The sequence below is a fragment of the Sinocyclocheilus grahami genome, unplaced genomic scaffold, assembly GCF_001515645.1.
Source record: "Sinocyclocheilus grahami isolate Dianchi unplaced genomic scaffold, SAMN03320097.WGS_v1.1 scaffold256.1, whole genome shotgun sequence".
Taxonomy (NCBI): Eukaryota; Metazoa; Chordata; class Actinopteri; order Cypriniformes; family Cyprinidae; genus Sinocyclocheilus; species Sinocyclocheilus grahami.
The window spans coordinates 563,655-579,773 of record NW_015505435.1 but is presented as its reverse complement, the minus strand read 5'-3'; the positions used below and the strand labels follow the sequence as shown (position 1 = coordinate 579,773).

Below are 16,119 nucleotides of genomic sequence, written 5' to 3'. Positions count from 1 at the left end.
TCCTAATGTTTTTGATATTCTTCATATTCTGTGTGGTGGTCAGATAGAAATTAATCTTTTCCAATAAGTTTTAATTGATTTTTACCTTTTATGGGCATTTTTGCCTTTATAAAGCCATTTCTATAGGCCTAAGTGTGCATTATCTTTTGTGTCAAATTCTTCCATTTAACTTGTGAATAAGAATAATAAGACATTTTGGCAACCAAGCAAATGAAATCAGTATCAACAAAATTCATCTTTGCAATCCAGACATAAGCTGCACCTGAAGTGGCATTTAGAAGTATTTACACATAAAACGTTGAATACTGATATTTGAAATGAAAATGAAAAGATACTTTAAATGTGAAATTAAAACCGCCAGTAGGTGGCAGCAAGTCACTGTTAATAAGTGAGTCATTGCAATTGACCAAATCATTTAAATGGTTGATTCATTCAGGAACGATCAAGCACTGTCATGTTGCTCAAAGTCGCAAAACAGCGCTGTGGCTGTGTTTGGAATTATTTTTGTTGGCGAAATAGTGCAAAAACAGGCAATATGGTGTCTAAAACATAAGTCTCTTAATAAAACTTCTAGTTTATTGAACTGTTGTAAAAAATCAATATCACATTTGTATATGGTAATTTTTGGAGAAAAAAAGGCACTCTTCCATGTGAAATTGATTATCTATAAGAAGTGGTATAAATATACAAATTTTCTGCCCCCATGTCTTGAATTTGTGATCAGTCTGAATGTATTTTAATAGACTGAATCTGTGATACAGAAAAACTAGTTCATGCATTCATGACCTCTAGACTGGACTATTGTAATGCACTGCTAGCTGATTGTCTTGCATCTTCAATAAACAAGCTACAGGTAGACCAAAATGCAGCGGTTAGAGTCCTTACCAAGTCAAGAAAATATGATCATATTACCCCAATTTTACAGTCTCTGCACTGGCTACCTATTAAGTTCCGTATCAGTTACAAAATATTATTACTTACCTACAAGGCCCTTAATGGTTTAGCTCCTGCATACCTAACTAGTCTTCTACCATGCTACAATACATCACGCTCCCTAAGGTCACACAACTCTGGACTTTTGGTAGTACCTGGGATAGCAAAGTCCACTAAAGGAGGTAGAGCTTTTTCGCATTTGGCTCCCAAACTCTGGAATAGCCTTCCTGATAACGTTCGGGGTTTAGACACTCTCTCTCTCTAGATTGAAGACTTATTAATTTTACTTTGGTTGGAACAGCAGCTACGCTAATTATGTCTCTATTTGTTTCTCTGTTTTTCTCTGATTGACATCCTGTGGTAACTAGGATTTAAACAAGCTTCAGTCTGGATCCAGAACACCTGAGAAGAGATGATGCAAACCCCTCAGGGGACCTCAGATGATGCCAACCCTGAAACAACATACAGAACTACCAAATTTTGCTATAAGTTTGATTGCATCATATAATAACTGCTGTTAATAGTGTTCATCATCTGTTGGATTTCGTCTTTAATTGATTTTTCCGTACATTTCTGCCATATGTACATAAACTGACAGTCACCACTGATAAGCTACTACTAAATATTGTAGAAACGTAATTTTCTGTAAAGTTGCTTTGCAACTATTTGTATTGTAAAAATCGCTATACAAATAAACTTGAATTGAATTGAATTTGTGTTAAAATTTGCAAAGCGTACCAAATTGAACAAAATTATATAAATGCAAAATTTGAATTCATGAATATATAACGGTATCCACGGTATAGCAAAATCCATATCATGGAACTTCATAGCACCCACCCCTAGCGGCCGATTGGGCCTCGCCATCCACATTTGCTAGTTTTTATAACCTGGACATCCCTGCCTTGCAGGCAAGGGTTCTTTCTGCGTAATTGGCATGCACCAGCATACGCAGTACCGCTCTGAGCAGGAGTTTAGCGTAGCATGCTCAAACCCATCAGAGGGTTTACTTGTGCGCTCTCGGCCCTCATGGGTGCCGGGGCTGTGCAAGTCTTCTGGAACAATCACTCTCGGCCCTCATGGGTGCCGGGGCTGTGCAAGTCTTCTGGAACAATCACTCTCGGCCCTCATGGGTGCCGGGGCTGTGCAAGTCTTCTGGAACAATCACTCTCGGCCCCCATGGGTGCCGTGCAAGTCTTCTGGAACAATCACTAAGGCCGGGCGTGACCTCTGTGAGCTTAGCCCGTTCGACCTTGGGAGGTGTTTACTATTCTTGTCCCCTTGGGCCCTGAGGTGCCTAGGGCAAGGATACACTTGTAGTCGTTCCTCTACCATAGCACTGTGTGATTGTACTGGTTCCCATAGCGTCTTAGCAGACGCAGTATGAGTGAAGTATCGATAGGGAACGTACTCGGTTACAAACGTAACCTCGGTTCCCTGAGATATGGGAACAAGTACGGCATTGCTAGCCGCGCTATGCAGCTGCACAACTCAGTCGTCACTTCAGTCGAAGTAACATGAATCCTATGGTGAAGTGCCCGCTTATATAGCCAGATGGCCCCGCCCATTCTGGTGGGCTTTGGCGGGCTTCGTGGGCATAGGTTCGTGCAGCACCGCTGCCGAGCCATTGGTTCGTTTTTTTAAGTGTACTGCACGAAAGGGAACGTACTCGGTTACAAACGTAACCTCGGTTCCCTGAGATATGGGAACAAGTACGGCATTGCTAGCCGTGCTATGCAGCTGCACAACTCAGTCGTCACTTCAGTCGAAGTAACATGAATCCTATGGTGAAGTGCCCGCTTATATAGCCAGATGGCCCCGCCCATTCTGGTGGGCTTTGGCGGGCTTCGTGGGCATAGGTTCGTGCAGCACCGCTGCCGAGCCATTGGTTCGTTTTTTTAAGTGTACTGCACGAACCAATGGCCATGCAGTTGGACTGAGTTATTGAAAAAGGCTTCAGTTCAGGAGAAAAAAAGGACTTTTCCCTATAGCGTCTTAGCATACGCAGTACTCGTTTCCGTATCTCAGGGAACCGAGGTTACGTTTGTAACAGAGTACGTTTACTGAAAAACCCTGCTCTCGACCAGGTTAGGTTCACAGAGTAAGTTACCTATCTTTCAGAAACCTTCCCAGGTTTGACAAACCTCCCATTTTGAAAAGGAAAACCCAGAGTTTCCCCTCATTTCAGGGTTTACATACTCAAGAGTTTTCACTTAACCTCCTTTCTGAAACGGGCCCCAGGTTCCTGGAGTAATATTGTTTTATTTTGGGTTTCTGGGATAGTTAGTCAGTGAGTCCGATACTTTGATCTGCATGTTTCCCTTTCTCCATATTGTAAATGAGATGCCAGGTAGAAGTGCTGGAAATGTGGTGCTGCTAAACGTCCTTGATCCTTGCTCTTTTTAAGTATTTGCAGGCGTATTTTAGGATTCATATTTTTCCCAATAAAATCTGCTTATTGCAATATTTAATGAGGTAAACCATTTCTAAGGTGGCTGCACGGGCGTCATGTAAATAAATAAATAATCTAGGGAAAATACACATTATGTATATTCCGTTAAGTGTTTTGGTGTTTTTCTTTTCTCTTTGTGTCTCTCTGCTGCTCTACCAGGTGCAGGAGAGAGAGAGGTGATTGCTCACACCTGCTGCTCGTTACTGTGGAGAGTCTGCACACTCAAAACCAGTGTTGCTTTCAATTGAAAGTAGCTAAAACTGGTAGCTAAATGTCATTAGATGACATCATAATGGCAAATTCACTGATCTATATAAAGCTGAACATAGATCAGTGGGCAAGATGAGAACTTAGATAAGGTTTGTCCAAGAAGTTGCTATATTTGTCCCTAAACTTTTGAAAAAAGGGAAGTCGCTAAATCTAGCTTCAAAGTAGCTAAACTGGCAACACTGCTCAAAACAAGCTTGGAGTGACATTCAAACTGAAGCCTGCCTTCCAGAGTGCTGTGTCCCGTACCTGCCTTCTGCTTGTTGCCCTGTTGTCTTGTGTAGAGTTGAGATTGTGTAATTTTCTTACGAAGTTGAGGCTTATTGTAGCCTATAGATTGTTACCATCAGCTCTCATTGTTGTTACTACCTTCATGTTCAAACGTGCTGGAAGCTGTAGTGGGGTGCCTGTTGTTCTGTGCAGTATTTCTCTTTGGAAGTTCTATTTTGATTTGTGTAAGTAGTTCGTGTGTGACACCTTGTGGTGAAAAATAGTATTACACTACTAAATAGAACGCAACAGGAAGCACGTAAAACAGTATAAGAAGATACTCATTTTCTGTGATCTGCGTTTTGGATGTACAACATTGTTTGCAGTCTAATCCTTGGAGTAGATACAATCGTAAGTTACTAATTTCATATTGAAAACAACTGCAATAATGTTGTTAGTTTAATTAAAAGCTAGTTGTTAAGATGTTCAGAGAGCGATGTTTAATTCTGGAATATAGCACGATCTGGCGGCTAATATGCTAATGAAGCTGCGCAATCCTTTTTTCTTCAAGTACATGTTCTTACCATAAATCAGTTGTTTATTTAATTGTTTGATTATGTAAGTGGATGTTTGTGAATGTAAAATATCCATGATATTTGTAAATCACTTTGTAATTTGTATCTTTTATGTTTCTTTAAGTTTTACAGTAAAGTAAAGTGTGCATCACATAAGCACAACGAAGAACGTGTGATGGAGCTTTATTTCTGTTAGCTATCTGTCAACGCATGGTTCAGAACACCATTGCCAGGGCAGAATAGTAACCCTATAGAATGTAGTTTAAAGGAGTCGTATGGACTTGTCATAGCAGAAGAGGATGTTGAAATTCGCCCTCAAGTGAACACACTGGCAACTAACGTTAAAGCAGTTACTAGGCTCAAGCAGATTCGAACGTTTCTCAAGCTGGAGATCCTTGGTGAGGGCTGTGACTACTCTTACTCGCATCGCAAAATCATTCTCACAATCTTTTCCTAACAATCTCTGTCGAAAATGGCATCTGTGTACCAAAACCTCAGATGTGGAGATATCACAAGCTAAGTTGACTATATTCAAAACTGTACAGCGAGAAGTGTACAGAGAGGAATTTGAGAGTCTGACCAAGTTTGGTAAAGTCTCGCAGCATAGCACACTTCTGAGACTAGATTCCTTTGTGGACGAGGAAGGTCTTTTAAGAGTTGGGGGTCGCATTCACTGTGCTGACATCTCGGATCCAGAGAAGCATCCCTTGATAGTCCCTCCCAACCATCACGTGACTGGTCTTTTAATTCAGCATTATCACGATCAAGTAGCTCATCAAGGCCGTCATTTTACTGAGGGTGCTATACGGAGTGCTGGATTGTGGATCGTCAGTGGCAAAAGACTTGTTTCAAATATCATCCACAAATGTGTGCTATGCAAGAAGCTGAGAGGTTGAATGGAGAGTCAGAAGATGTCAGCTTTGCCCTCAGATTGAGTTTCTGTAGATCCACCTTTCACACACACAGGTCTTGATGTTTTCGGACCATTCACTGTGGTAACACGCAAGACAAGAGGGCATAACGCTGAGAACAAGCGATGGGCCCGTTTTCTTTTTGTAATACCCTTTTCTCCTGTTTTTGGTTAGTTAGGGAGTTAGTGTACATTTCTGTTGTTTATTTGTTTTCTTTTGGTAGTTTAAGTAGTTTTACTCCTTAACTAGTCAGAGGGTACTTTTTGTTTTAGCATTACCCCCTCCTGAAGTCTGCTTTGCTTCTGCTTTGTCAGTTATATATTTTGTTAATAAATCTTTTTTGAGCTGAAATTTAATGTCTGTCGTGCAGGGCAGGGTACGGGCACACTCACACCGAATTTTCATTTTTTTTCTTTTCACTGTTTACTCCCTTACCCTAGGCAAACCTTACACCTGGGACGTAACAGAAGAATACACAAAAATAATTTTTTAAATGCTTGAGATAGGTATTTCTTTTACTATAACATAATATTTTTTTCCCCCCAGAAAGGGGCAGTGTACATTAATTAACATTCATGAATGTAAATGTACCCAAGTCAGCCCAAAGACTAATTTTCATATTTGTTTTCACAGTGAAGATAACCAGAAAGTAGCATAATTTCTGCAAAGTTGACCGTCAACATACAGTTTGTGTACAGTGTGGGCTAATCTTCTTTTTAAATTTCATTATCAGAAGGAGATATCTACAGTAGCAGATTATTCAAGCAGACCTTTTCCATAAAATGAAAGAAGGGGACCAGTTGTTATCTCCATACCGAAATCTTAGTTGGCCAGACAGTGACTCATTATTTCGGAATTGGTAATATATTGAGTGTCCGGGACACCATTTGCCTGGTGACTGTAGACTGTAGTGTGTACACTATAGTCCTTGGACCCAGAAACAGTATTCGATAAGTCATGACTTAACAAGTGGATATGCAACAAAATAAATATTTAAATTCTTTAGAAGCCATATGACAGCTTTGTGTGAGTAACAGACGAAATTTAAGTAACTATTTTTCAGAAAATCTTTGTTTTTGTCATATCTTTCAAATACTTTACTTTTCAGCATGTGTAGACCTGCACATTCACAATACGCATTCACATATTATAAATAACTCACAGTGAAATCTAAAGTGAAAGCAAAGATTGTCAGTGAACTGGTTAATTTTCTGTTCCTCATACAAATCTATCATATGACTTGGACTTATATGTATGGATTATTTTTATAGTGCCTTTTCAATCATTTTGGAGCTTGATAGCCCCATTACTATTCATTTACCATTTCAAGGAAGAGAGTAAACTTTGCATCCTATGGAATAAGAAATATCATAAGAGTTCACTCAATCTGAGAAAGAATAAATTACAATTCTCCTTTTCATGTCTGTTTACCTTTAAATACTGGATGTCTTTGACAGACGTAAGCTCTGGCAGGCCTGCTGTGAGCATCAGAGCAAAGAGTGTGATGAATAGATTTCCATTCTTTCTCAGAATCAGATATGCCTCCTCACAGTATTGCCTAAAACTACACACATATACAAAGTACAGTTAAATTAGTCTCCTACATCATTAGAAAAGATGAAAAAGTTAAATGTTGTACAAATTGTGCATTAAGAGTGAGGGAGATCATGTGAAATACACAAAATCTGTTTTTCACTAACTTTCCAAATTTCTCAGTGTTGCTTGTTTTTCCCTGTTGAATCACATGGATGAAGTCATGTGTGAGGATGAAAGGAACACGCTCACGCTTGATCCCAAACTTGGACTTAAAGTTTCCTAGGATATGGCCAAAGTCTATGTGGAAGAGCTGAATTGTGAACACACACACACACACACACACACACACACACACACACACACTAAATAAATATCAATACAATAAATGTCTTGTTAATTAAAAACAAAAACAATCACATTTCATTTATCATTCTAGGTTATACACAAACTATTTTAATCAAAAGAAGACCATAGAAGTTTTATAAAAGACCATAAAAGATTGAGTAAGAGTAAGAATGCCAATCTGAGACATAAAGTTTTATAGGATATGGCCAGAGTCTATGTGAGAGAGGTGTTGTGTGCACACACACACACACACACACACACACACACACACACACACACACACACTAAATAAATATCAATACAATAAATGTCTTGTTAATTAAAAACAAAAACAATCACATTTCATTTATCATTCTAGGTTATACACAAACTATTTTAATCAAAAGAAGACCATAGAAGTTTTATAAAAGACCATAAAAGATTGAGTAAGAGTAAGAATGCCAATTTGAAGCAGCATACATCCTGTATGCATGTTACATTCACGTGGCTTCATGTGTAGAATGGTTTTACAACTTACCTGCCCTGTACTGCGAACCATGATGTTGTCACTATGCCGATCACCAATTCCCAAGACGTAGGTGGCAACACAATATCCAGCACACGATAAAGTGAACTCCTCAATGGCTTTGTCTAAAGCATCTCTATGTCAACACATCACATCATAAATTAGGTTTGACTCAAACAAAAACTATTTAATAAGAACATGACTACTGTCACTTATAATACAAAATTCTATATTGCCAAAAACTGCCAGGATGCCAGATCAGTTTATTTTGCATCATCAAGATTTACCATTCAACATAAATTGGCTTTATGTAATACTGAAATTCACAATAAGAACCAAACATAAGAGCTGCCAATCAAAAGATTTAGAGTCAATATTGTGCAAAAAATTATTGGTTTCCATTACAATTTGCATGCATAACAATGTTAAGACTGCAAATGAAACTTACACAAAATTGTAAAAAAGTTTTACACAATTTTTACTCAATTCACAAAAATACTTAAAAACAGAAAATGTGTATTATCCATTGATAAGACTGTGTATAGATTTTGGTATTTAGACTATTATCGGCTGGTTAATTAGCCTGTCTGATATATTGTTTATCACTAACCATGATCAAAAATATAGCAAAAACAAACAGTTCAACAAATTTGAAAATCCAATGACTTTAAAATCAAGAAAAACTAATTTATTCAAATAATCAAAAACTGTTTATAAGAGACATCATAGTCTACTTCAAGTCTAACTCACCCAGAGTTCTTGTCTTTAAGCCAGTTCAGTAGAGCATCTTTATTGAAGGCAGCAGCAGCGGCCATGTTGCTGCTTGTTTTTTGGATGTTCGCAATGGTATCAGCTGATGACACGACCTCAATCAGACCAGAGTGATCTCCTGTCGCCAAGCAACCATAAGGCACAATTCTACAAAACATTTATGGAAAAAAAAGAAAAAAAAAAGAATATATAATTTGAAAAAACATTGCATAAAAAGATCTGATGCAGTGTGCACATATCTAAATGTAATTCCGCAAATGGACACTTCATTAATTTTCACAATTTATTTTAATATCGTAATAGATTTTGTTCAATTGTGCAGGGGCATTTTTTGCTCCTTTATTTTGACAGTATGTATGTATACGTTTATATATATATATATATATATATATATATATGTGTAGGCCTATAGATTCATCTAAACGCATCTGATTGGCCACTGCATTGATAAGCTTAACAGAAAAATCTGCGATTGGTTATGATGCTCAACGTTTCAAAAAACAATGCGTAAAAAGCAATCTGATGTAATGTGGACAGACATGTAGTTTGAGTGACGAATGGAGCTCAAACGTAGTTCAGGCAAACCATGGCATGACAGCCAACATCAGCTGATGCTCAGCTGATTGTAACTCCTCCCACTACAATTCAATAAGGTATATAAATTCATCCGTACTCACACTTGCGCTTAGTGAGCTTCAGTTCTGACACAGAAACGCGCTAAAACAGCTTGAGTTTTGTCACGCGTCAAATCAGCTTTCAGTTTCGTTGAACAGAAAATGTGCTAAATCAGCCCTCGGTTCTGTCGCACAGAACACATTGTCAGCTTTTGTTCTGTCGCACAGAAACGCACTAGTCTGTCACACAGACAAACATTAAGTCAGCTTTCAGTTATGTTGCACAAACACATTAAGTCAGCTTCAGTCCTGTCGCATAGATGCATTAAGACAGCTTTCAGTCACTATTCTCTGTCACATTTTTCTTTTCTTTTCACTGTTTACTCCCTTACCCTAGGGCCTAGGCAAACCTTACACCTGGGATGTAACAAATGAATACACAAAAATAATTTTTAAATGCTTGAGATAGGTATTTCTTTTACTATAACATAATAAAAAAAAATCCCAGAAAGGGACAGTGTACGTTAATTAACATTCATGAATGTAAATGTACCTAAGTCAGCCCAAAGGCTAATTTTCATTGGTAATTTTCATATTTGTAGTAGGCAACATGGTCAAGTTTTTACACCGAAGATAACCAGAAAGTAGCATAATTTCTGCAAAGTTGACCGTCAATGTACAGTTTGTGTACAGTATGGGCTAATCTTTTTTTTTATTACATATTAAACATTTGCTGTTAATTTACTCATGCCAGTTCCAGTTGTGGTTTTTGCGAAGAATTTTTTTTTCCGTTGTTTTGTAATTTCATTATCAGAAGGAGACATCTACAGTAGCAGATTATTCAAGCAGACATTTTCCATAAAATAAAAGAAGGGGACCAGTTGTTTGGTGAGCACAGACCCATTGTAGGCTACTCTGCAGGTTCAGGAAACAGTCTTCCATAAAATGCGTCACACAGCAGGCTAGAGTGAGCGGCGGCTGGCGGGCTGAGTGAGCGGAGGCCGGTGGGCTAGAGTGAGCGGCGGCCGGCGGACTGAGTGAGTGGATGCCGGCGGGCTTGAGAACGGTGCGGCCGGCGGATTCGACGAAGGAGTGGCCAGCGGGCTTGCGGCAACCACATGTGACGACCCCGGGCTGGACTCCGCTTCATCCACGGTGAAAGCCGATCCGGCAATCCACAGCGCAAAGTTGATGTATTTCCTCAGCGACCAGCACGGATAAACTCTAGGCATGACGACGCGGATATCGTCCTTTTTTGGAAGGCCAAACAAAGTAGTTTCGCTTTCACAACGAAACACACAGCATCTCCACAACATGGCGGTGGCGGCAACAACAATACTACAGCGAGAATAAAAGTTACGCCTTCTTTCTTTGCGTGAACATTTGGGCGGTGTTATTAGGGCTGGGCGATATAGCTAAAAAATGTATCAACGATATAATGTTTCATATCGTTCGGTATCAATAATTATTGACATTTTTTATAACCTTTTTTAAAACAAAGAGCAATGGTTAAACAAAAATGTTTAAATTTAACCACTGTATTTTTTAATTAACCCAATTCATTGAGACAAACAATAATTTTTTTTTGTTTTAACAGTCAAACACAATAAAAAATGAAACACATATCTAATTTCTAATGTTTTATATGCAGATTAAATAGGTTTTAAGGAAACTTTTGGCTTGTCTCCCGAGGACACAGGAGGGCGCATTGAGCAAAATAATGCAGCACATACTGTCAACGCCAAGCAGCAACCTCCCCCTCTCTCTCCTGATGCCAACAAGGAAGTGACTTTAAACTGGAATTCATCAACTGGCCGCTAGAGGCTGGCTGCAAAAGGGAGTCAATCCCATAGACTCCCCATGTTAAAATGCCCAAAGATATCCGTTTAAATTATATTAAGCCTTAAAGTTCTGCATAATTAAGGGCGTGGCCACTTGAGTGACAGGTGGATTGCCGCTGCTGTCACCACCGTCGAGCTAAGTGGGCGTGGTTTCAGCAACCAGCTCCCGCCTTTTTGCCCATTTTCGATTATCCGGGAGTGACGCACTGCCAAGATGGCAACGGCCGGCTCTGCCCACTTTGAGCTTCAAAAACCTCTTCAGGAACCTACGGGTGACGCCACGGACACTACGTCCATGTTTTTATACAGTCTATGGTCAATGCATGGAAATAACTGTCTATAAAAAAAACTTGCATTACGTCTAAATTGACTCGAATATAAATCGAATATAATTTCGTAAATTGCATAAACAATTATGAACAAAACAGTATCATGTATTTATATATTGCTTAATACAAAGAGCCAAATCGCCCATCATGCAGATTGCATTTAAAAACATAAGAGTGCAAGTGAAAAGGAATAAACCTTTATCCGGCAGTGACCCACTGCCAAGATGGCAACGGCCGGCTCTGCCCACTTTGAGCTTCAAAAACCTCTTCAGGAACCTACGGGTGACGCCACGGACACTACGTCCATGTTTTTATACAGTCTATGGTCAATGCATGGAAATAACTGTCTATAAAAAAAACTTGCATTACGTCTAAATTGACTCGAATATAAATCGAATATAATTTCGTAAATTGCATAAACAATTATGAACAAAACAGTATCATGTATTTATATATTGCTTAATACAAAGAGCCAAATCGCCCATCATGCAGATTGCATTTAAAAACATAAGAGTGCAAGTGAAAAGGAATAAACCTCCACAAATTTGCGACGTGTTTTCTAAAAGTTTAAACCGTTTAAAATTTTCATGGCTACATCTCTTGTGTGAGACGCGAGTGCAGCAGTCATATTTGTCCGTCTAAAAAAATGCGCTGCTGAATCTGTGTGAATGGCTTGGTTTCAGTTTTATCCTAATCAAGATCTTCTCCGCATTGAGCTTCTATATTTCTCTAATATTTTGAATGCATAATAACACAGCAGAGGCACGTCTCTTGGGCAAGACTAACAAAACATAAAAAAAAAAAACATGTCACTTAGTTCATTATCACCGCATCTTGTGCGCCACTGATGACGCTCCCTGACCCACTCCTAACATTCAAATGAAAATGTTTATTTTAAATTCGACTAATATTAATTTTTTTATTTACAATCTCCTCATCACAGGCAGGCACAGCACTCAATTCAGCATGTGTTCGTGTTTGTGTGTGCTGTCTGCGTCACTCATAGCACGTGTCTATATCCTGCAATATATCGAACATTTTTAATATCGTTATCGAAGAAGGTGTACCGTCGATAAATATCGATACTGTTTTATCGCCCAGGCCTAGGTGTTATGGATATCTTCCCACACAGTGACCTAGAGATGTGGGGGCGTGTTTAAACGAGGCGTTTTAGGAGGGCGTGGACAAGTCTTAACTTTTAAAAAGAATATCTCTATGGATTTGAGACTTTAGTCTTTGCAACTTCACAGATCTTCTTTATGCACCAAGAGCTTGTAACACTCTAAAGAGAAAGGAAAAAGTTAAATCGCATCATATGACCCCTTTAAGTAGAGAGGTTTAGATAAAGGGGTTTGAGTTACTAATAATCAACATTTAACCTGGTAAAAAAAATATTTATTTAATGTTATCTGTGTTATATTTAATCTGCAACAGCAATGTAAACTTTTATAAACATCTGTTTGGTAGTTAACTTTTAAATGCATCATTATGCTGAAAATATGAACAGAGTTCTCCGCATGAAGACCTTCTTCATCAACATGCTTGCAGATCAACATGCTACTTATTTTCTCTCCGATATGCTAGGAAGTTAAATGAAATGTGGAGGATATAAACTGTGACAAGATGATTGACAGGCCAGTTTACAGTGACAGGGTGCGTGTAACTATGCGACAGGGCGGACCGTTAAAGACGCAATTGTATGACGTAATAGTTTGTCCCAAAGCTTGCCTACTCTTCTACTACACATCTAAAGAATTTCTCGAATCAAAATTTGATATTGGAGAAAACTCTTGTCAATTCTGTGAAATTGATATTGAAACCACTGAACATATTTTTAAAAATTGTAATTACTCAGTTGTTTTGGACTCAATTGTGCAGTAAAATGTCATGTATAATTACATGTGTAAATCCCCTTGAATATAAACAAATTAAGTTTGGTGTGCTTAAGAAAGATTGTTCACAACATTACTTGGTTAACAACCTTTTTGAAGTTGCTAAATACTTCATTCATAAATGCAGATTTCTGAAAACCCTAACATTTCTAACATTTTTGCTGCTTCTCTTGATGCCCTTTCAAATGAAAAAGCTACTACAGTTGCCAGTTTCTTCAGTGAGCTAAGTGCCCTATAACTCCTTGCAACCCCTTGTAAGAACTTACTATTCTATAAATGCTTTTACTATTATTTTTTATTTTAATTAATTAATTTTATTTTTTATCCTTTTCTGTTCTTCATTGCTCTTCATGATTGTACATTTAATGTAAAACGTCACTGTTACATATTGTAATTGCAACTATGTCTGCCTTTGAGAATTGTTAATTGTTAATATTGTTTATTCAATGCCTATTTTGTATGTACATTTGTTTACTTACTATTAAAAAATAAATAAATAAATAAATAAATACTCTTCTACTACACACTCAAAAGCGTGTACTTTTTCTTCACCAAAAAAGTACATACTTTAAGGGCGTAGTATAAGTAGGCACATTGGGACGCAGCTAATCTCTGGCGACACAACATTGTGTTACATACAATAACACTCAGGCGTGCAACAAAGTCTCATTCAAACATACCGTGAGACATCAGATCCGCAGCCCAGCGGCAGCTTCGGTGAGAGACACAGGTGATATATAGCCTAATCGAATTCAAACAAAAATGAAACTGTGTTTACCTCACAAACGATAAAAAAATCACTGGCTCTTCCTCAGATATGCATATTGTTCTCGGGTACTTCTAAACAAGATGCTGTTTTCCGGTGGACTCAAAAGCCGGAGCATTCCGGAATGAAAGCTCGGTTGATACGAGAACTCTATGTTAAGTAATAATAAGTTTGAATTCCTTTATATGTTTATTCAGGAATATCCGCTGTATTTGATTGCCCATGATTGGCGTAATATTGTGTGTAGTATACCTATTTATATGTTCCGGTCTTATTTAATGCTGCTATATGCTGATAACCAAGCATGTAAACCTTTACCTCAATTGTTTACATTTTAAAAATTTAGGTTTTAATAAATATTTATGCATAATTTTTTCATTTAGTTTTACCAATTTTCTGCATGTCTCTCATTTACTGTAATTACATGTATTATATCGGCCTCGTATCGGCCAGATTGATTTCTCAATATCAGCATCGGCCATTAAAAATCCCATATTGGTCGACCACTACACTTTTCATTAATTTTCACATTTCAATGTTATCGTGACAACCGTGCTAGATTTAGTTTAATTGTGCAGGGGCATTTTTTTGCCCCTTTATCTTGAATTTGTGGAGCATTTTTGCCACAAGTCACCATTAATTTCCAACCTTGCACATCATATATGTGGCATTGTTTCTAATGTACAACAATTAATTTTTAGGTTTATATCTCTAATGCAAAGATGTCTGTAGTGTGTTTCCAATGTCAAAATCTAGTTTCAAAGATTGAGGACAAAATATTTGGAATATTCTGGATATTGATTTTCAAATGATGGAAAAGGGCCATCACAGCTCAAAAATATTTTGATTGGCTTGTGTCCAGATGTATATGTTACGACGGCGTTTTAGTGCCATGTTAAAAATTTTTAAAAATCTAAGATTACGAGATTAAAGTCGTAATATTTCGAGAATAATGTTGAAATACTACAAGAATAAAGTCGAAATACTACGAGAATATAGTCGAAATACTACGAGAATATAGTCGAAATACTACGAGAATAAAGTCGAAATGTTTTGAGAATTTAAATCGTAGAAATTAAAGTTATAATAATTTGAGTATAGTTTATTGTGCATGCAAATGGCCTGGATTGAGAGCACCGGGAGAAGTTGCCAGGTCACTGGAATTTGAATATTGTTGCGTCCGAGCGGCCGCATCATCTTACTGGGATGAGGAAGAGTCAATTTTAAGGACTCACGGAAACAAGCTTAATATCAAGAATATGATATATATTAATAGACTGAACAGGAACAATTTTTTATCTTATATCTTAACATCAGCTCACACACCCAATCGAAATTCCTTTTGGTGGCGCAGTAGCTCTCTTATTTAACCCTTTTTTAATACACTACAAATAAATGTGGGACTATTAGCAGAAATCATACCATGTGTCATACTTGTGGGAACAGTATTCTTGGAAATAATATTTCATGTCTTCCATTGCATTCGTTATTTGTAGTGCGCCAGCCACCCAATAGCAATAAGATTTGTGCTTTTGGTACTTTTAATATAAAACAAAACCTCAGCTTTCAAAATCGGTTTTATAACGAAACACAAATGATGTGTCTTACAATAATGTGTTTTTCAAGCTCTTTAATGATCAGACCGCTGTATTTATGTGAATCAATTAATTAAAGTAGCCTATGTTTTCTTTGTGAAAATTCCACCATCTATTCCGCAAAAACATCCTTGTCGTCCAAACTTTCATTCCTCACATGTAGCCTATTTAATTAATAAAACGTTCTAAAGGTTGAAGAGGACTCCAACTCGTTAACATAAGTTATACGTTTTTTTTTTCTGAGGTAGGCTGTAGGCTATAACATTAAGTGACTATTCACAAGCAGTTTTATTCATGGTATAATACAGTAAATGATTGGGCATAATTATTTAACGTCTTCCATTTATTATTTGTAGCGCGCCAGCCACCTAGTAATCGCATTAATTTTGTGCTTTGTTGCTTTTAATAACACAGCTCAGCTTTAAAAAAAGCTTTCGCGAAACACAAATTATGTGTTTTTCCTCTTTATTTCAAGTTTATAGCAAGGTATAAAAGTGAAGGAACATCAGAAGGCATGAAAAAAACAGTATAGCCTAAGTTATAATGAAAATAAAGTCTCATTATTGTAATCGGAAAG

The 16,119-nt window shown here is 37.6% G+C and overlaps 1 protein-coding gene across 2 annotated transcripts in view; it reads right to left on the bottom strand.

Moving 5' to 3' along the window:
* The window catches only part of LOC107598784 (phosphatidylinositol 4,5-bisphosphate 3-kinase catalytic subunit beta isoform-like), a 126,218-nt gene that overhangs the window by 20,474 nt on the left and 89,625 nt on the right, over positions 1–16,119 (bottom strand). For both annotated transcript variants that reach the window (XM_016290214.1, XM_016290215.1), the window contains exons 20-23: positions 8,485–8,652; positions 7,747–7,870; positions 7,049–7,194; positions 6,780–6,912 (exon numbers count right to left, since the gene is read on the bottom strand). In XM_016290214.1, the coding sequence (XP_016145700.1) occupies positions 6,780–6,912; positions 7,049–7,194; positions 7,747–7,870; positions 8,485–8,652 (571 nt within the window). The remainder of the gene's footprint in view (positions 1–6,779; positions 6,913–7,048; positions 7,195–7,746; positions 7,871–8,484; positions 8,653–16,119) is intronic.